Source organism: Pholcus phalangioides, unplaced genomic scaffold, assembly GCF_987345545.1.
Source record: "Pholcus phalangioides strain wild (caught in Gottingen) unplaced genomic scaffold, Ppha-v1.0 ptg000024l_1, whole genome shotgun sequence".
Taxonomy (NCBI): domain Eukaryota; kingdom Metazoa; phylum Arthropoda; class Arachnida; order Araneae; family Pholcidae; genus Pholcus; species Pholcus phalangioides.
Window position 1 is genome coordinate 27,807,477 of NW_028301616.1, and position 22,083 is coordinate 27,829,559.

At 41.3% G+C, this 22,083-nt stretch overlaps 1 protein-coding gene across 1 annotated transcript in view; it reads right to left on the reverse strand.

Moving 5' to 3' along the window:
- Window positions 1–22,083, reverse strand: part of Galphao (G protein alpha o subunit) — an 89,726-nt gene that overhangs the window by 6,025 nt on the left and 61,618 nt on the right. Inside the window, exons 5-6 of the mRNA XM_089250485.1 lie at window positions 16,479–16,607; window positions 3,977–4,106 (exon numbers count right to left, since the gene is read on the reverse strand). Of these exons, the coding sequence (XP_089106611.1) occupies window positions 3,977–4,106; window positions 16,479–16,607 (259 nt within the window). The remainder of the gene's footprint in view (window positions 1–3,976; window positions 4,107–16,478; window positions 16,608–22,083) is intronic.

Sequence of the window (22,083 nt, forward strand, 5' to 3'; positions counted from 1 at the left end):
TAGTGACGGACTCGCATCGTGAGGATCCGGGTTCGAACCCCCACCGGCGCAACAGTGGTGGTTGGCTGAAGGTGGTTTCCAACTTCAAGGCGCGGATGCGAGTCGATCTCCCCGTTAAAAAGTCTCGCCACAGAGAGCAACAGGACTACAACGCAACGAATATTCAATCATTACACTTCACTCACAAATTGAAGTATAGATGGCAGCACTGAAATATCAAGCACAACACTAGCTACACGCCCAGACTGTTTTAGGTGCACTCACTTTGTTCCCGATTCTGCCACGAAGATGGGCTGGAAGAGATCTCGGCAACGGGATAATTCCGGTGGCAGAGCCCCTGGCATTCACATTCATTCAGTAAATGGTTATTAATTGCACATGTGCGTAAGAAATGTTAATTTAATTTTTCATAAATTGATTGCCAGATATATAGTGCAATTTATACAAAAATTCCAGCTGAATGCCATGAAAATTCAGAAAGATATACGGTATATATATCTTTATAGCTGTTACATAGCTCTAATTTCGAAACTTGCCGAAAGTAACTGAAAAAAAAAATAATAAGGAATTTTCCAAAAACTGCCATTTCGATTATTTGCTGCTATTTTATTTTCCACTTCAAAGTTTGTTTATTTTGACATCAGACACGCGTGTTAGGGGCCATTCAAGTATTACGTAAGAAGATTTTCGGCCCTTTTTGACCCCCTCCCCCTTGTCAGTAAAACACTGACCCTTCCCCCCGTCAGCAGCTTAGAATACTGCCGCTGTGGTGGTCGAGTGGTCATAGTGATGGACTCGCTTCGCGGGGATCCGGGTTCGAGCCCCACCGTCACCACAGTGGTGGTCGGCTGAAGTTGGTTTTCTGTGGTTCCCAACTTCGAGGCGCAAATGCGAGCCGATCTCCCCGTTAAAAAGTCTCGCCACAGAGAGCAACAGTCCTACAAACAGTACAAATATTCAGTCACTACACATCACTCACTTCACTTCTGAGGTACAGATGGCAGCACTGAAAAATCATACACAACACTAGATACGCTCTCAGACTGTTAGGTACACACACTTACACTTCCGGCACAACTCACTAGGTAGAAAATTGCCTATGGCGATAGACCTAAGTTGTGCTCGGTTAAAAAAAAAAAAGTATCGCATAAACGAGTGGTTTATGTGCATCGTCAGACGTCCGCTTCTGAAGGTTGGAAAATATCACAAGATTTCTTCATCCATACTTAGATGAAGATTAATAACTTTTAATAGGTTTTTATAAGGTTTTTTTTTTTTTTTTTCAAACCGAGCACAACTCAGGTCTATTGCCATAGGCAATTTACTACCTAGTGAGTTGTGCCGGAATTATGTGTGTACCTAACAGTCTGAGTGCGTATCTAGTGTTGTGTATGATTTTTCAGTGCTGCCATCTATATCCCAGAAGTGAAGTGAGTGATGTGTAGTGACTGAATATTTGTACTGTTTGTAAGTCTGTTGCACTCTGTGGCGAGACTTTTTAACGTGGAGATCGGCTCGCATTTGCGGCTCGAAGTTGGGTACCACAGAAAACCAACTTCAGCCGACCACCACTGTGGCGACGGTGGGGCTCGAACCCGGATCCCCGCGATGCTCCGTCACTATGACCACTCGACCACCACTTACACTTCCGGCACAACTCACTAGGTAGTAAATTGCCTATGGCAATAGACCTGAGTTGTGCTCGGTTTGAAAAAAAAAAAAAAAAGCTTAGAATACTTCATATCTTCAAAAAGGGGTGGTTGATGACGTAAGCAACCTTCAAACCCCCCATTCCTTGTCATCATAAGTCAGCAAATCCGAAACCCCTCCTCCCTCGATGCTGACGTAATACTTCTCTTACATAGCATCAGACACGCTTCTTCGCTCATTCGCAAAATACAGTATGTCTGCGTAGTATAATACTGTATAATAGAATGTGTGAGTATGCATAGTAATGTGTTTTCTGTAAATTTTAAAAACATATTTTCTGTAAATTTTCGTAAAAATTTGTCGAAAACTCGGCCCGTTGTAAGCAAAAACCATGCGACGAAAAAATTGAAATTTTTACAGAAAACATTTATATTTTCGTGAATACATTTGCTATTCTCACGAAAATGCAGAGAAATACTACACAACGTTAATGCAATATTCTGTTAAAGCTATAAGCCATTTGCAGCTTTTTCTGATACAGAGTTGATCAAAAACATATATTTTTTTTAAATTTAATTTTTTTGTAGGTACACCTAAATGTACTAAATTTTAACCGGAAATGGTGAGTACTAACGCAGTGTAGATATGACAGAAATTTCAAAGCGATTCGTTCACTAATTTTCTAGAAATTTCAGAAAATGTCTAAACTCTAAAAGGGGACACAGACTTTTCTCAATATAGTGTAGTTGGATTGAATTGTCCGATCATTTAATAAGGATGACAATGGGGATTTTACTGATTACAATATCACCATTTTGATTTTTAATGTTCATGTCAGATTTATTCTAGAGTATGGGTGTGTTGTGTGAAATCCTAACTGTGAAACTGCCTATATATATATATATATGAAATTAATTTCCTGTGTTTGTGTGTGTGTGTGTGTTTTCTATACTAATCTCAAATTTTAGGTCAATCGTCGCCAAATTTTGCATGTATACCAAACGGCGCCCGACTTGAACGATATAGGATACTTTAAAAGTTCGTCAGAGCTGGGCAAATGTCCGAAATGGACAAAAAACCTTCGGGCAACAATGGTTCCTAGGCCCCAACAATCACTTTCGAAATCTTTAGTTTGATTACCTTATTGAAATGCATTTCAGACACGCATACGCCGTTACTATGGTTTGTCACTTCTTTAATGCAGCCATTATCTCATTAACCGTTCGTCGTAGAGGTGTAGCTTCAAATTAAAAAAAATGCTCAAAAGGCTTTTAAAAATTACCCTGTACCAGTTTTTGAGAGTCCCCAATCCTCCAACTTTCAGTTAGAAAATTGTTGCCCTATTTCTTCAGAACTGAGTTTTTAAGTGCAATAAACGCTGAGATATTCGAATTCAAAAATCGGAGAAAAGTTCGGAAAAGGGCAGCATAAATGAGAAGAATGGAGCTTTGCCCCGTTAGTTTTTGCTGTTCTTTTAATAATTTTTATTGAATTTAAATATCTTATCGAATATTGCACGTAGAAACGTGGAAACATTCTAATTAAAGTTAGAGGGCAGGTTAACCGTATAAAAATTTAAATTTTTTTTCTTTTTGTGGCACTTTCCAAGTTGGTACAGGTTAATTTTGGAACGCCTTATGAAATTTTTTCTAAATTGGAATCATACCCGCCCCCCCCCCCTCCCCTACAACGTACGGTTGATGAGATAAAGGACGCATTAGCACTTACAGGACACCCTGTATACAAATAAACGGAATTTTTTCCAAAATCCGAAATTTCACGCTTACCAAAGCATGTTACACATTCTATGTATGATGATTCGATGAATTTCACAAAATTAAGAGATTTTTCCATAGACTGTTGAAAAATTTATAAATCGGGCTTCTTAAATTTCTCTTTATTTGCAGATTAGTATCCGAAAAAACGCATCTTCTCATTATTGATTCAATCCTTTATGTAAAAAAATGCATTAATATTGCTTGTTTTTTTTTTTTTTTTTACTATTCACCAGGAACAAGATAACCTACCATTAAGAAATGAATATAGAACTGTAGGTTATATTTTGTGTTATTCTTGTTCGGTGGCGTTGTGAATAACAGAAGGAGAACAACACATCAATACACAAATTGAAAGTTTTGTGGAACTTTGGACTGGGTTCAAGAATATTCGAGAATTTTTCGATGTCAGAAAATGTTTGGATGTCAGCCAAAAAAAAGGGGCCATACATTTTTTTTTTTTTTTTGCCTCATTACAAAACAAGGGGTTTCTCATGAATACGAATGAGTTCTTATGAAATTGGCTTGTTTTTTTGGTTTTTTTCACTTACTGTGGTTTCATCTTCATGTAGAACCTGATCATACTCGCTCATGGCTACGCAGAATATGATCGCTGTCACATCTTCGAAGCAATGGATCCATTTTTTCCTCTCTGATCTCTGACCACCGACATCGAACAGTCTGCAAAAATAAAGTAAAATAAAACACATTCAGACAAAATCTAAAAGATAGGCGTTATCGATTTAAAATACAGTGCCCAATACAGTATACTCCGTATTTGTCAATATCTTTGGGATAAGTTGAAATGAAAAATTCAAGACAAAAATGTAATGAACATTAAAAATTTAAACAAAGTGAGACGTACTGCAAACCACGAAAATCAGGGTACACGGGACCTCTAGAAACCCGAGAAACTGACCATGCCCTCCCTCCCTCCCGCTCTGTTCCCATAGGAGATATAAGCTGCATATAGAAATGTCCTCTCCACTTGTCAATACAAGATTCATTGAGAGATTGGTTATTTGTGGAAATGAAGATTACAAAGAAGAAAATTCATCAAGGAAGAAAATCCAAGTGATGCATTTTCTTCCTTTTAATCTTCATCTCCACAAATAACCAGTCTCTTGATGAATCTTGTATTGACAAGTGGAGAGGACATTTCTATATGCATGTGGCCATCTGGTTGGCCTATGTCATTCACGAGCTATTAGTTGATTGTTGACGCCATCCATGTACGGTGCCTTTCAACATATATATACGCTCCAAGGTTAAAACATTCTATCTGCTTCCGTAGCTTAGATGGTAGAGCACTCGTCCGGCAAGCGAGAGACCGGGGTTCGAGTCCCCCGTGGGAGCAGTGATGAATTTTCTTCCTTGTAATCTTCATCTCCACAAATAACCAGTCTCTCAATGAATCTTAGATATAAGTTGGTTACACACCCAGAAGGTTTGAGCCCTGGTGGAAGAGCGACACGAGGGGCCCCCACTCTGGCGGGCGAGAAAAAAAGACACAAAATTGAAATTACAGTAGGCAGGTGCTTACAAAGTTAGGCATGTCACCGACAGGAGGAGGGAGGCCCGAAAAACTATAAACATAGCACGAAGAAAAAAAGGCGCAAAATGCAAAATAAAAGGCTATGCCAGTGCGGAGGGGGAAATACAAAATGGGACAAAGGAAAAATTATGAGTTGAAAACCGCTATATGCATGTAAGAAATAAAGCGCAAAATATAACGTGTTATATGTGATAGCGAAAATTTTGTTTTAACGAACACTTTTCTAATCCCTCAGGTACGTTTACATAGGAACAAAGTTAAAACCTGGAATTCCTTTATAATGAAATTTCGTTATAACGAAGTGAAATCTCCAGTCTCTTGGAATTCGTTATAACGAGATTCGACAGGACTTCTAAAGTCAACGGTTGCAGAGAAAGTCCACTGGATGAACAATTTGAATGACTCTGTGTAGAGGTGAAAGCGTTTATCTGATAATGTATAACACACCACGTATTAAAATCGAAATTTCAGGACGTATCTGGACAATGGCTACGTCAAAAAAATGCTATTCATTTCTCATCATCCCTGAACATAAATGCTTTCGACTAAAGGGACTGCTTAAGTACGACATCTATTTGGCAAAAAGCCAACTATAGTGAATGTGATGAACTGAGGAAAATGACTGATGCAACACATTTGGCATCTGTTGTGTATTCCGTCCACTAAATTGTTGAGAAGAGCTTGAGGGGATTCTGATGAACGTCGTGGACTGTGGACCCACTGTTGCTGATCCCAACGAATATGCTCACAATGCCAACGTAATCTTTCTCGACGATGATGTCTTTGTAGCGGAACATATTTTACAGGTATATAAGCCAACATCATTTAAGCTTTGAGAAATGATTCTTGCTCACACGCGAGTGCCAGTAGCAGCATCAGCAAGGTCTGCGACTATCTGGCCAGGAGTGGTATTTCCGTTTCTTTTTGCCACTAGAGTGACATATCTATTCTCTTGAGGTGTGGTAATCCTCCCACGGCCTCCAGCGCTCAAGACGTAACCCTCCTAGAACCAAACAGAAACTCAAAATCGCTTTGAAGGACGAATGGGACAGAATCCTCGAGCTCTCTCGAACAGTTTAGTGGTACATCATGCGCAACAGATGCCGAATGTGCACCAGTGTCCGAGGAGGTCACACTTCATACTAAAGAACTCACATTTGTCCTTATTTGCAGCGGAACGAGCGCTTGTCTCGTAACTCTACAATTGCTTTGTAGGACCATATTTTTTCTTTTGCTTATCTTGTTTTGCCATGAGGCGATATCTGTTCCCATTTTGCGTGATAAATATACTTCAGGATGTCTATTAAACATGTGCTAAGTTTAATTTCTTTAGAACAGTGGTTCTCAACCTGGGGCCCTTGTGCCTCCCTCTCCCCGTAGTCCTGGGATAATCTAAGGGGACCACGGGTGAAAATTAGTTGATAGGGGCAGAATGACAATTGGGATGAAGCGGCCATAGGGAGTTGTGAAGAAATAGAACTTTCAAGTGAAATAATGGTGAGGGAAAAATGTGACTACTTTTTTGAATCCAGCAGAGCTGTCCATAGAACCAGGAACATTTTAATCCATGGGGGGGGTCATGACCTGGGACCTCATATCCCTAAGTACAATGATTGTCGAATTTAAACATGTAATTTAAGTATTCTAGCAGGGGGGGGGGGTCATTTAAATATTACGTGAGCATCGAGGGGGGAGGGGGTTTCGGATTTGCTGACTTTTGATGACAAGGGGGGGAGGGGGGGTTTGAAGGTTTCTTACGCCATCAACCACCCCTTTTTGAAGATATGAAATATTCTAAGCTGCTGACGAAATTTTCCTGACAGGGCGAGGGGTTCAAAAATGGCTGAAAATCTGCTTACGTAATACTTGAATGGCCCCAAAGTTAGAGACATCAGAACATCACTTCGCCTAGGGCCCCACGGTGTTACTTAACCCCCCCCCACCCCCCCTCAGTTCCAGGTACGTTCGATTTATTGTGAAGGTTCGTTGGACCAACCCGTATTTTATACGCAGATCTATTTTTCCCATATATATCAGCTCTTGGGAAGGATGGTCATCTCCCCCTTTTGGATCCGTGCCTTGCCCAGGGTTCTTGAGATCGATCTTATTTGTGAAATTTTTGTTCATTATAAAAGTTTTTATTAAATTCAATCGCGATGAGAGTGGAAAGGGTCCCGCTCTTGGATGAGGGTACGGGTCCTGCTTCGAACGAGAAGGGGGGGGGGGACACGAGAAGAAAATATTCGAAGGGGGCCCGTTACTAGACTGGAATGACTAAGGCGATGGGTCAAATTGGGGGCCTTACAATGAAAAAAGTGCACTTATTTTGCTTATTTGTTGAAAATGTTGAGTTTCTCGTTTGAAATTATCTGCAAGGGAGACTCACTTCCTAAGCTAATTATTGAAAAAATGAAGGGGGGGGGGGCAATCCCTCCTTTTCTAATCATACCCTTTCCTGGGGGGGGCGAGAAGGCATGCTGTGGGCCCATAGTCTGAGAAAGATTTAAAAAACACTGCTTCAGAGGATGTCTATCAAAAGGTATGACGAACAGGGCCAGATTTAAGCAGGTGTGAAAGGTGCTGTCGCACTGGGCCGTAAAACTGGATTTCACCGCATTTAGACTACGTATAATTTACGATAACTGCTTTTAAAAGCCATAAGCTTGAAATTCTACTGACCTGTTGATGAGGAATATGTCGATTTATTAACGTGAAGCTCCTTATTGACTTGCACATGCGTTAAGACGGCCCTGCTCTCTGGAACCTGTGCGGGAAGGTGTTTTTAACTGATCCGAATTCCAAGACTTTTACCGCAGCCCCCTCCTCCCTCCCAAATTGAATTTCGGTGGACAAGAGTAACGAGTTAATGCGATAGGGATTAGGCCCAGAGATTATCTTTCGTAATATTAAAAGGCTTTTATTACTTAATGGTGTCTCACAGGAAAATGCACCAACTTATTTGCAAACGAATGCTGTTCTACAAATACTAAGAAACTTGTTTTTTCGCCATCAGGACCGCAAATCTGTTCTCGCGCCGAATCTATAAATGACCAAGTACGGCCCCGATGACGAAAAAAAAACAACACTGTTGCTTAGCATTTGTGAAACAGTGTAGAGCAGTGATTCCCAACGTGGGCGTGAGCGCCTCCTGGGAGGCGATGGAATGTTCGGGGGAGGAGGTAGAAACTAGGGTATAGCATAGGATTCTATGGGTTAGATTGCATTGGGGGGGGGGAGGCCCTTGGAGAAAAAAAATTTCCGAAGAAGGGGGCGATGAGAGACAAAAAGGTTGGGGGAAACTATGGTGCTGTAGAGCAGTGGTTCTCAACCGGGGGCCCATATGGCCCCCTTGTGGTACTGTGATACTTAGGGAGCCACGGAAGAAAATGAAGAAAGGGGCCATGACTGAGGTTTGGAGAGCTGAGAAGAAAAATTAAGGTGTGAAGAAATAAAGATTTTATATTAGTGACTAACACTTACAGTGAGAGAGAGAATCCAACAAAACCACCCATAAAACCAGGGCCTTCTTTAGGGCATGGACCCACCTAGGCCTCACCACCTACATTTTGCAACAAGTTCCCTAAGATGGGATTTTTCTCAAGTCCCCGGCTAAATTTTTCAGACCCCCTTCCCTATAAAATTTATTGTATGAAAAAAAAAATGATGAAAACCATATTAGGCCCCGGGCTGTAGCTCTGTCAGTCCCACTCTTATGAGGGGCCTCATGCCCATAAGTGACCCCCACCTTATATATTTTGTATTTTGTATAGTACAATTAATTTTGAAAATAAGTATGAAATATGTAGGCTGTTTATTTCCAGCTAAAGTATGGGACTACCATAGCATCACTTTACCTAAGGAGGGACGCCCCATGATATTGAGACGGTCCCGATAGAACTCAGACTAGCGGGGAGATCAATAAATTCTAGGCTAGTGGTCTGGAGGCCAATTTTCTTTGCAGAATTTTCGTTCAGTATAAATTCACTGAAAAAAATCATTTCAATACGTATAAAGTGTCTTGTTTCTAGATGAGAGTTGAAAACTCTGGGTAAGACACGGGAGCCACGAGAAAAAAATATGGTTCAAAGGGGGGGCCACGGGCAAAAAAAGGTTAAGAAACACTGCTGTAGAGCATTCGTTTGCAAATAAATTGGTGCATTTTCGTGTGACACACCATTTAGGAATAAAAGCCTTTTTATTTGTTTCAGAGTAATTCATTACTGAGGATATTTATCCGATATATTATCTACTTTTTTCCCGTTTTCCAGTCATTGCGAACAAGCATGTGGGAAGCTTTCACGTCGTGAGCGAAAAATATCACCATTTCTCCAGGAAGATGATACTACACGCTACTATTACCGAAAGCCACCCGGGATCTCCAGTTGCTGTTCGACACCATCAGCAGTGGCTTCTCTTATTGGCTTGTTGTTCTTTCTCCTAATCCCGTTGGTTCGTCATCGCCCATTGCTACGGTGGCTCCGGAGGGCTTCTCTCAAAAGTCTCCTTCCAGCAATTACGTATAAGAAACATGTGTGTGTGTGTAGAGGAGAGAGTGTATGTGTTTGTGTGTGCCTCGAAGCCATTAAAGACTTCATCAAGAACCGATATGACGTCAACGTTGTTCTCCACTGCGATTCGTGGACCAAAAATTGTGATACCAAGATGCCGGCCGGGGGGGGGGGGGAAAGATCTCCCATAATCTTGGATGGGTGGGGTCCGTCTACGAAAAGGATTGATTCCATCGAAAGCACAAAATTAGCCTGATAGTTTTACAAAAGCGGAATGTTGATCAAATAGCTGTCCTCGGGACCGCAACTAGGGAAGAAGGGGCGGGGGAAAGGGTCTGATGCCCCGGGCACTGGACTAAGAAGGACGCAAAGTTCACTCTTTATTCGTTTAAAATTACGGGGTTTTTACAGTTTTTTCTATAGTTGCGGCCTTGGTTGTTCTAATTAAATTTAAGCGGATACAGGCTCATCGAACGGAGATGGGAGGGGGGGGGGAGAAAGGATGAATCACGAAGCGTGTTTAATTGTGTATAGCTAATGGATTAATAAAGGGCATGGGCCTCCAATACCCCGCGACACACATCTCCTATTCCTTCATACAAGGCTCCTCTTAGGCCAGGACTTTTGACTGATCGTCCAAGACTAATTTTTAGGCATGGTTCCCGCAAAGGTGAGGCTGACAGGTCTCCAGCCCGTGTGCCCAAGACGATTCTCATCAATTGTTTGTTTTTCGCACTATAAACTCACTATTGAGGAGCCTGGGTGTCTCGCGGTTTCTCCAGCCTAGGGGGCCGTGCTACATTATGCGGGGGTCCTGCTTTCGGATCCCCCTACAGATCGATTTTTTTTCATAAATACTGTATGTAGAGCATGGGTGCATAAATTCCATTTTCGAACTAATCCACCAGCTAAGCAATTTAACACTTTGAGCGACATTGACGAGATAACTCGCCTCCATAAAAGCCTCTTATTTTAGCAACGACAAGCCCAGACATTTTGTAAAGTGTGGAACGTTCTTAATGAAACATTTTTCCAAAAACCCTTTAGTTTGGATCAGCTGAATATCGGAACTTCCGATTCGGCAGAAAACCTACTTCATCAAAAAAAAAAGGATGGCATTTTGAAGTAGTTTAGCGATCTCTGCTGTACTGCTTATGGCCGTATTCATCGACAGAGTTTAACTGAAATCGCTGGTTGAAGGATTAGAGATCGACATGAATTGGTTAAAATCCCGAATTTAACCAGTCCGTTTCAATCTCTAATCCTTTAACCTGCTATTGCAGTTGAACTCTGTCGGTGAATAAGGCCGTTAAAGGGGTCAAGACAAATGATTTGCTAAGGGTTAAGACGAAACTTCATTTTTATTGAGATGTGTAGTACGAATCCACTGACAACCAGGGTTTCTTGAGCTATGGGTCACGCCCCTAACTTGATTCGTTGAAGCTTCCTAGACTGATTTCGAAGAACACACAGTCCCGTGGGTCGCAAAATTAATGTGATTGTAGATATCGCGTCGTGGCTGAAAAGGTGAAGTGCCCCTGCTCTAAGCATTATATTCTCCTTAATCCAATCATCACAAATGGTAGGGTCCACAGAAACCGATTTTCTAAGTACAATGTCTTGAAACATTGAACTTTATTATTTATCGCTTTGCTGTCATTTCTATACAACCTTCTTCCTGAACCATGAAAATTTTCACCGTTTTCAAAATCTTTAACGATTTCCTCAAATTTTTTGCTTGATCATGGCACCATTGATGATCATGCCACCTTGAGCATGATACCACTCCGCTACAGTTTGATCGACATTGTCACACAGTTGGATCTCTTTCCTCTGCACGAGCTTCCATTCTACAAATTTATAAGCAAAATTTCAGATGTTTGATACTTGAGTTCGAGAAATTTTGCATTACTTATGCCAGTCGTCCTTCAAACTTTTTCCCCCACTTTCGGACCGGTGAAATTGAGAGAACAATTTCTAGTATGATATATGCGAAAAACATCGTTTAGATGGGACACGTGCTGCCATCTATTGAATACAAACAAAACTATCTGTTATAATTCTTGAGGTAAAACTGCGGTTGTTGGTTTTAAACCAGTGTGCAGCACGAAAAAGAACAATATGTAGTACGATATCATCTATAGTGCTTATTTTTATGGCACATGCCGGTGTAAATTTGATGCGTTAAAATACCGGTTACCATGTTTATGTTTGTCGCTACTCATTGATGCTTAAAAAAAGTAATGCTGTGGAAAACATGTGAAAATTCTGTAACTGGTGTTTTTTGGCGCATAAAAGTTGTGCTGGTATGCAGAATGAAATTTTATGCTGCGCAGTGGTTTAAAACCAGCAGTCAATTTTACCTGAGGGATGCGATAGTTTTGTTTTTATTTGATAGGTGGCAACAAGGATCCCAGCAAAAACACAATGATGATAATTAAGGATGATGGAGAGGTTATGAGCTGTCACTGTTTCATCTTTGGCAGCGTTTCTGAATTGCCGGATCTTCAATGAAAAAAATCAACCGAAACTACGCCTTCCAAAGGTTAAGAACCACTGATCTACGGCAACCTGATATACCGATTGTGATGCGTGGTTCCGTTTTTTTCAGTAGTGGAACATTATTTACTGGGCTTCTCAGCATTGTTTCTGAGATATGAAGCACGGCATTGACTTCCATTCGATTCCTCTGTTTGGTTTTCAATACTGACACGCGTGAACATTTTTTTTTTTTCACGTAAATAGAAATTTTTAAAAGCACCGCTATAGCGACTTTAGGAATTTGGTGATAATTTTGGATCAACAGTTGAAGAACAATTTCAGTCTATTTTTTATTGCATCTCAAACTTGAACTCAAATCTCGTCTTTTCACGTTCATCTTCGGGATATATCGTTACTAATTGATCAATGCATTATTGTATTATACATGAGCAGGAAAATTGAAGATTCCAGAGATTTCATTCGTATGAGCGGGGTATTTGTTACGGGATACTCTGTTACCCGATTCACAGAGGAGCCTGACCAATACCAGCTTTAGTAGAGCTAACTACTAAGTCTACTAAAGCTAACTAGCTGGGTTGGTGTAGGGTTTAGTGCTAGATATTTTTCGTGTCTTATATGCTAGAGCTAGACGTTTGAGGAGAATTGCCCGCGTATGCTACATATTATTTTCAATATATATTATTCCAATATCATTCCAATTTTTTAGCAGCCGTATATCTCCGTTGCTCTCGTGTCTTTTTTAATACACTATCTACCAATAAGTACTTGGACACCTGTGATAGAAAAGAAAAACTAACTTTATTCAAAATCAATAGTTGGTAGAGCCTCCACGAGAGGCAATTGCAGCGTGAACCCTCCGGGGCATACTTTCCACAAGCCCTTGTGTGACGGTTAGTGGTATTTTCTTCCACTCGGCTTGGAGAAGACATGTCAGTTCCTTCACCGATTTTGGACGGGTAGGGCACCCCTTAATTCGGCGATCCAACTCGTCCCAGAGGTTCTCGATAGGGTTCATGTCTGGGCTCTGGGCAAGCCAGTCCATTCGATGAACCCCATTGGCACCATACCAAGCCTTGGTTAACCTCGCAGTATGACAGCTGGCATTTTCGTCCTGGAAGTAACAGGGGTCCACCCCGTAAAACTGCCACAACGTAGGAAGCACATTGTCATCCAAAATAGTGCAGTACGCATCGGCGTTGAGCTTACCATGAATGGGGACCAAGGGTCCCATACCAGGAGAAACACCCCCAGACCATAATTCCACCTCCGCCGAACTTGACTGTTGGCACAATGCATTCTGGCAGGAGACGTTCTCCAGGCAGATGCCAGACCCAGACCCTGCCATCCGAACGGTAGAGGGTGAACCTTGATTCGTCGCTCCAAAGAACCCGTTTCCACTGATCTACGGTCCAATTTCGATGTGCTTTGCACCGCATTCACCGAGCAACGCGGTTGGACTTTGTGATCAAAGGCTTATGGGCAACAGCACGACCATGAAAACCAATCAGATGTGCTTCCTTACGGATGGTATTCATTGAAACAATACTCCCGGATTCCTGTTGAAACTCCTCGCGGATGAGGGCCATCGGTTGGGTGTGGTTCTTCCGAATTTCTCTGGACAGCACCCGTCGGTTTCTATCTCCCAGTTTCGTTGGTCTGCCGACTCGGGGCAATTCCGACAATCACAGCTCACCTTCCACTTCTTAATCACATAGGCCACTGTCGATTTTCGGTACTTCAGCTCGCTAGATATGTCCCTTAAGGATCGGTCATTTTTGTGATACCCGATAATTATACCTTTCTCGAAATCAGAGAGCTCCGAACTGCGCGGCATCTTGCATGCGACTAATGCCGATGTTGTTTCCTACACGATATATACCGGTGGAGGGCGTGACGTATCTCAGGACCGCAGATATCGTCATTTGCATAGGTGTCCAAATACTTATTGGTAGATAGTGTATAATAGAATAAATATTTTGTTAGAAGAAAGGTGAAGTTGAAAGTAGAGTCTATGGGCTTTTTTCGTAATTGTATGTTTCGAATATTCATACGGGGTTGAGCAATGAGGTTGATCAAAAGTTGCATTCTAGATGCTTGATTGCTATTTTTGTTTTTAAAAGTCAAAGTTTAAACTCGAAAGAATATTCATTGATCTAGAGAATATGTTGTTTTCATACGAATCATCAGATCGACGGAATCACGGAACTTCAGTCTATAAAAGCGATTCTGAATACAAATACAAACACAAAGGCCACAACACCCAAATTGCCCAAAGAGGTAGCTGAAAAAAAAGATGCCCATAAAAAATATGGACGTCAAACATAACTAAAATACAGCGATCCAAAATAAGAGCATATATCACGGAAAAAAAAAAATCAATATTATATAATACACTGCCCGTAAAAATATTATGGTTGTCTTGTTCTAAGTATGGATACTTAATTCTATAGGTTCGTAGAATAGTTATGTGTTTGGGGATCTCCAGAAGCAGGTTCACGGTGATACAGAAGTTTGTTTCGCATTGCATTTTGTATCTATCGTGAAACATGTTCACGTTGTATAAATAAAACATTCATTCATTCAAACCAAGCACAACTCCGGTCTATCACCCTGGGCAATTTACTACCGATCGAGTTGTGCCGTAGGTATGAGTGTCCTCCCCTCCCCCTCCAAATCTCCTGCACCCTCCGGCCCGCAAAAAACGGTTTTATATAAAGTATACATCACACATGATACACAAAGCTGCCTCGCGACATTTGGCCAGTCGTGGCCCAGTCCCCCAAAGTTCAACAGCCTCGTCCATACGTCGCAGCTTTTGCCCCTCCTTCGAGTAGCGTTCGCAGATCTTGTGGGCAGTTGAGTGGTAAGCGCCGAAGTGAGTCCCAGAGCTCGATTGAACCCTTGCTGCCTTGCCATTGTTGCCGGCCGGCGTTGAGGTCAGCCAATGGATCTTTGGGTGGTAGGCTCCCAGGTGAGCCCACACTGTTCTGCTGGGTCCTTACAGGCATGGCAAATCCTTCTGTACCCGCTCTCCTTTTCTTTCTGACTCGCTGTGTTCAACTATGTGTACCGTCTCTCTCCTGTTCCTGAGTGAGTCGTTCACTCCTCCTCGGCTGCCGTGGGTTCTACAATCAGCGGCCTTTCTTATCATGTAGGCTACTGCTCTATATTATTCTCGAGGAAAATTACCAAGTCTCTTTCCCAGTTTTTTGGAGTGTGACTTTTCATCCCGCACCATTCTTTGGAACTGCGCTTTTTCTAGCTGCGGGAGTGGCTTCACAAGGTGGTATTGTGTCACTCTTTCACATTCCGTAGCGCAGTGCAACGGGCTCCCGCTCTTGCCGCATATTCACTTATCATAATTCGAGATATTGAAACGGTAAAAGAATGAATGTAGGGAAGGGGCCACGTCCGGAGAAGAAAATGGTCTCTTCTCCTCGTTCCAATATCTTTCATTCCATTTCACTTTAGGTATATAATCCAATGTATCAACCTTCCCTCAGTTTCGGGGTTATCCTAGGCCTTCTACCATTTCTTGGTGGTCTTTAATTCTTCGCTTTACTGTGATGTCCTGGAGGATGCCCCTGGAAGTTCCGTTGCCTCCTTGGCCAACCTATCTGCTTCCTCACATTTCGTCTTTCCCTATGTCCGCGTAACCAGTTGAGGCTTATACGTATTTGTGTTGGCAAGTAGTATCTTCCATATCATTCTTGCATCCCCATGACTCGTGAGTGGGGTCCTATACATTCCAGACTTGTCGGCAAAAAAATGCTTACCGGGACCTGTATAATTAAAACAGCTTATCTCTTTTCACAGGTAGAATCATGATTCCGACAAGAGCTGGACTGATATTTCAAATGAATTAATGAGTAGAAAGAGCTCGTTCACGGTTGGTTGAGACGGAGCCCACAGCAAGTAAACATATTCAAATGCATATAGAAACGTCCTCTCCACTTGGCCGGACGAGTGCTCTTCCGGCAAGCGAGAGACCGGGGTTCGAGTCCCCGTGGGAGCAGTGATGAATTTTCTTCCTTGTAATCTTCATCTCCACAAATAACCAGTCTTTCGATGAATCTTGTATATTCACATGCTTCCTTTAAAACTTTTGTATGGAAAATCATTTCCTCTCTAATGCTGTCCGAAAACTCATAGAGGATTCGTTTTTTCCCCCAAACCTGTTGAATCCCACAAGGGATGGAATAGGTTGCTTCAAAAACTTCGAAAAATAGAAGATCAATTCCAAAAAACTCATGGAGAAAAAAAAAGCTCAAAATTTCATGGACAACCTAATAAAAAAAAATGCAACAAATTTTTAAAACGAGTTCTTAAACTCATTAGTTAGTTTTCAAAATAGGAAACGTACTGGAAATTTAAGCACTTATAATGGAATTGGATCTCCAATAATGTTCTAACCTACCAAAAGAAAAGAAAAAAAATTCAAAACGAGTTCTTAAATTCCTTAGGAATTTTTCAAAATAGGAAACGTACTTGAAATTTAAGTTCTTAAAAGAGAAATGGACTTCCACTATTCCTGTAGTTTTTACTCGCGTCCTGAGGATGTCCTGTTCCGTGGGCATGTAATCCTTCTTGCACAGGCGGTCCAAGTCATCCAAGAAACTGAAGAAAAAAAAACCATAAAAGACAACATTATATCATGCATTAATATTAATCGAATGCAAACACGTATAAATATAAGTATCACGGCATCACATTGAAGCTATAACCCTTTCGGACCCGAGTATTCATTATATTTTTTTGGAATTATCAAGATGTTTATTGCATTTTTGATACTCAAAAAATGCATTAAAAACGTAAATGCCATCAAATCTTTATTTTTACATTTTTTTTTTAAAGAAACAATTCGCATCGTTCAGATTTTTTTCGGCCATGATGATGCAGTGAATTTTCTCATCTTCACATACAATTTTTTTCCAGAATTTTATTGCTAAATTTCATGTAATAAATCACAATTTTCCCTGGAAGCCGTCTTAAAAATCTTCCCCCTGAAAGTTCAACTTTAAGTGCTGCCCTCTGATGAAAGCCCTTAAAGTCCATCACCATATTTCTAACTCAAAACTTACACTGACCAAGTTAGAGCTTAACTGTCTGAGGTTAAAAAAGAGAATTCTACAGTGAAAAGAAGCAAACCCCCCCCCCCAAAAGTTTCTTTATGGGCATTGTATAATATTTTATAACGTGTATATATTGTTTATAATTTTTATTAATTGCATTTTTAATTGGGTTGCTGTATTTTTGAAATGTATGACATCCATATTTTTATGGCCATCTTTTTCTCAGCCACCTCGTTGGGCATTTTGCCTGTTGTGGCGTTGTATTTGTATTTATGGCACTAGGGTCTGATATGGTCAAGTCAGAGAGATAGAGGGGTCTTCAACCATTGCCGTCTTAACGCATGGGCCCACCCGAGTACGGCCTAGGGCCTCAAGAGAAGGGGGGGGGGGTCTCACAAAATGAGATCCGGTTGAAGTTTTCTAGAATTTACCAGGTAGGGCCTTAGAAAAACCACTTGGCCCAGGGGCCCATGAAGCTCTTAAGACGCCCTGTCTTCAACGCATGTCCCGCGGAGCTTTTTGCCACGAACCGTATAATTTTTAAAACGACTGGAACTATTAGAACACAATAAAAATTAAAAAAAATAAATAAATTTACTAAGCCCTCTGTTCAAGAGTAATTATTTGAGTGTTTAAACTGTGAGATGATTTCTCTAGATCAGGGGTTCTTAACCTTTTTTACCGCGACCGAAAATCACCAACAATGTCAGCTTCGCGACCCATATGGGACTATTTATTTTTCAAAATTAGTACAACTAGTAATGCATATCTAACAGGACTGTCAATGGGTGTGTACAACTCATCTAGGAAGCCCCTGCGAATCAAGTCTAGGTTTTGACTCATGGCTCAATAATCCCTGGCTGTAAGTAAATCTGTACGACTAGTCAAGGAAGCCCCTGACAATCAAGTTTGGGTCGTGGCTCATAGCTCAAGAGTCGCTGCCACAGGCGGAGATACTGGGGGGGGGGGGGCATATCAACATAATCATCATCATGCCCCCAGCAATAATGACGACCGTGCCCCACCCCCCAGACATTCAAGTCTATCTCCGCCTATGGTCGCTGCCTGTACATGTATTGCCCGACCCCATCATGGAAGCCCGTGCGAATCGAGTTTGAATCGGGACCCATATAACTCAAGCACCCTTGGCTGTTAGTTATTTACAACGATCCATCAAGGAAGCCCAGTGAACCAAGTTTGGGTCACGCTCCATTGCTTAATTACCCCTGCTCTCGATTCACCAGTGAAGCTTCTCATTAGAAAAGTCGATAGCAGATGGCAGCACTATGCATAACAAGCACTACACAAACACGCCAGGTTCACGCACATTTTCCAATATGCACCATTTCATTAGAAGTTCCCCAGAAGAATACGGACGAAGTGCATGTATGGTTTAGCGAGGGGGGGGGGCAGTGCCGTCTCAAAGCATGGACCCACCCAGGTACGGCCGGGGGCCCCAAGAGAAGAGTGGTCTCAGAAAAATGAGAAGTAGTTGAATTATTCGAAAATTTGCTATATATAGCTATATATAGGTAGGGCCTCGGAAAAATCATTTGGCTCGGGGGCCCATGATGCTCTTAAGACGGCCCTGGGCGGGGGGTGGAGTAGTAGCAGTGGCAAAGATGTTCATTTGATTCATTACCAGGGTCACCTCAACACGTTAGGCGGAGCCCAGGCTGAAACAGTTTTTGAGGGTCCCCGATTCCATGTATTTCAGGAAGAAAAATTCGGCATCCAAAAAAAAAATTCATACCGATTACAGAAATGCTGAAATGCATCAAAAAAAAAAAAAATTAGGTTTAACGAAGGAAATTATTCCAGAATTATCGAAATAATTTCGTAAGCGATAAAAATTTCTAATCAGCGGGAGAATAATTCGAGAATTTCCAAAAATAATAATTTTAGAATTTTTTCGAAACAAGAAAAATTTGCAGTATTTGGAAACAAATAATTTCAGAATCATTCAAAGAAATAACTCCTGTTTATACAGGAACACCCTGTATAATCCATATTTTTTAGAGGACTCCTAGTTATTTTACGCATTTTCAGTGAATTCGTCATCGGCATTGTAATCATGGATATAATGTACAGGGTGTCCTGAATCTCTTAATTCGGCCTTTTCATCAGCCGTTCGTTGTAGAGGTATGGTGATAGAGTAAAAAATGCTTAAAATGTGTTCAAAAATCACTCTGTATCAGTTTCGATAGTGAAAATACAGTACAGTCAAATCTCGTTTTAACGAATACCGTTATAGCGAAAAAAATCTCGTTTTAGCGAAGCTTTTCTCAGAGCCGTCATTTCAACTCCTATTCTGTTTTAATAACTAAACAACCCCTTGCAACATGAATGAGCTATTTGAGTTCCACATGTTATTCGGATATTTTTTCTAATTGGAAATACAGTCGAATCCCGTTATAACGAACTCCAAGAGACAGGAGAAATCACTTCGTTATAACGAAATTTCGTTATAAAGGAAGTTCAGGTTTTAACATTGTTCCTATGTAAACTTATCTGGGAGATTAGAAAGGTGTTCGCTATAACGGTATTCGTTAAAACGGGATTTGACTGTATGTCTTCGCCGTTGCGGCCATTCACTTGACCAGTCATGCTATCACTCCTTGAACACTTATACGATCACTAATGCAATCACTCGCACGCCCATTTGGTCACTCACCCACAAAAACGCTTACTTCATCATTCATATAATCATTGACTCACTTGATCATATATATGGTCATTCACTCAACCATACAGTCGCTCATACTCACTTCGTCAGTAATACAGTCACTCGCACACTCATTTGATCATTCATATGGCCATTCACTGTCACTCACTTGGTCACTAATACAGTCACTCGCAGACTCACTTGGTCACTCACTTTATCATTCATGTGGTTATTCAATCCACCATACAGTCACTCACACCCTCCTACTCGTGAGATCACTTACTTAGTAACTCATAAGGCCATTCACCCAATCACTTGGCCGCTCACACAATAGATCAATAATTCGCCAGTGAAATGAGGCAAGGAGGGGGGGGGGAATTAAATAATCACCCCGTATAATAATAATGACTTTATGATTATCTGCATATACGTACAGGGTGGGCAAAAAGTCCGCAAGAACTTTGCAAAAATTCATAAAAAATCGGAAAAATAACCGAAATAAAAAAACGGTTTGCAGGGTTAGCATCGCTAGGTCACGGAAATTTTTCAAGGCAGTAACTAATAAGTGAAAGAACAGCCGATAGGTGGCGCTGACGTACACAAGTCAAAGAAAAGGTAAACAGAACAAATAACGAACAGAATGCGTCCAACTCGTATATCAGATAAAACAATATCCTTCACTGCGAAAAATCCCTCTATAACGATATTTTCGAGATTTTTTTAAAACCGCTACCCGCTACAACGATATTTTTTGAATAATTTGCTCAAAATCGTTCTGAATTTGATTTTAACCTCGTCACTTGTTTTCGTTCTTCCGAATGTGTCTTGTTACGTCGGTATTTTGCACCACGGAATCACTAAAAGTGCTGTGGAAGTGAACTGGTATTGCTACTTCCTGTTGACGACACGACAGCGCAAAGCGGTAAACGACTTTAATACAAATACGAAGGCCACAACAGACGAAATGCCCAACGAGTTGGCTAAAAAAAAAATGATGGCCATAAAATATGGATGCCATATATTTCTAAAATGTGGCAACCTAATTGAAAATGCGATATAAAAAACTACAGGGGTTGGACAAAATAATAGGAACACCTGTGAAATGAGACAAAATCTTTATTAATAGGCTATTGGCCCTCCTTTTACATTAATTACAGCTTGTATCCGTCGTGGGATGGACAAATAGGAGTCATGCACAACAGTCACGGGGATACGTAGCCACTCCTACAAAAAGGCCACTAATTCAGAACGTGTCTTTGGAGGTGGAAACCTACTGCTCATTTTTTGCCTGCAAATTCCCCACGAAGGTTCAATTATATTAAGCTATGGGGACCGAGCGGGCCACACGAGGTGTTGCAGTTCATCAAGTCAGTCTCCGACAATTCTAGCAGTGTGAACGGGCGAATTATCTTCTTGGAACACAGGTCGAGAATCAGGGAACAAATATTGAACCATTGGATGAAGATGGTTGGCCAGAATACTGACATAAACCGCTGTCACCCACCCATTCAGGACAACAACTGGGCCAAGACCACGGTGAGACATCGCGCCCCACATCATCACTGATCCCCCATTCGTCTGACCAAATGACATTCTCCCATTGTTGTTGTGCCCAATTCTTATATTCGTGACGCCATGTTCGTCGTTTCAAGGCATAGCATGGTGTCACCAATGATTTTGGAATAGTCGCTCTACCTTGTATGTTTGCTGCATGCAGTTCACGGTGGATAGTTTTTGTCGATACACCTTCCTGTAGATGTGTGTTCATCTCAGATGTTATCTGGGATGCTGTTATCTTGTGCTTTCTGGCCGTAATCCGCTTCAAAACCCTTCTGGGTCTATCAGCCATCTTCGACTTTCGGTCAATGTTATGCTTGGCAGATGATGTTTTTCCCTGTTTGCTATAGGCTGTCATTACCATCGACACAGTACTTCTCCCGACGCCAACAAGGGTGGCCGTTTTCATTACTATGGCCCCGACAAGACGGGCTCCAACAATCATGCCTCTTTCGAAATCTGTGAGGTCAGCCATATAACGAAGTTTTAACGCCCCAATATACATCGCATCCGAACGCTATCACTGCTACGACTAGACTGATGTGTGCACATTATCGCCCACTAAGTAGAACTCTTCCATACTAGAGGGCGGGCGTATACGACAGGTTCCATCGAGTGTTGTTTTTTGCGCAGGTGTTCACATTATTTTGTCCAACCCCTGTATGTATGTATATATATATATGTATACATATAACGCTCATTTCGAATGTGATTTGTATGCTGCATATGCATCACTAAATTTTGAAATTTAAATTTCACTTTATCTCAAAAACTAGACGTGATGGAATTTTTTAATTAT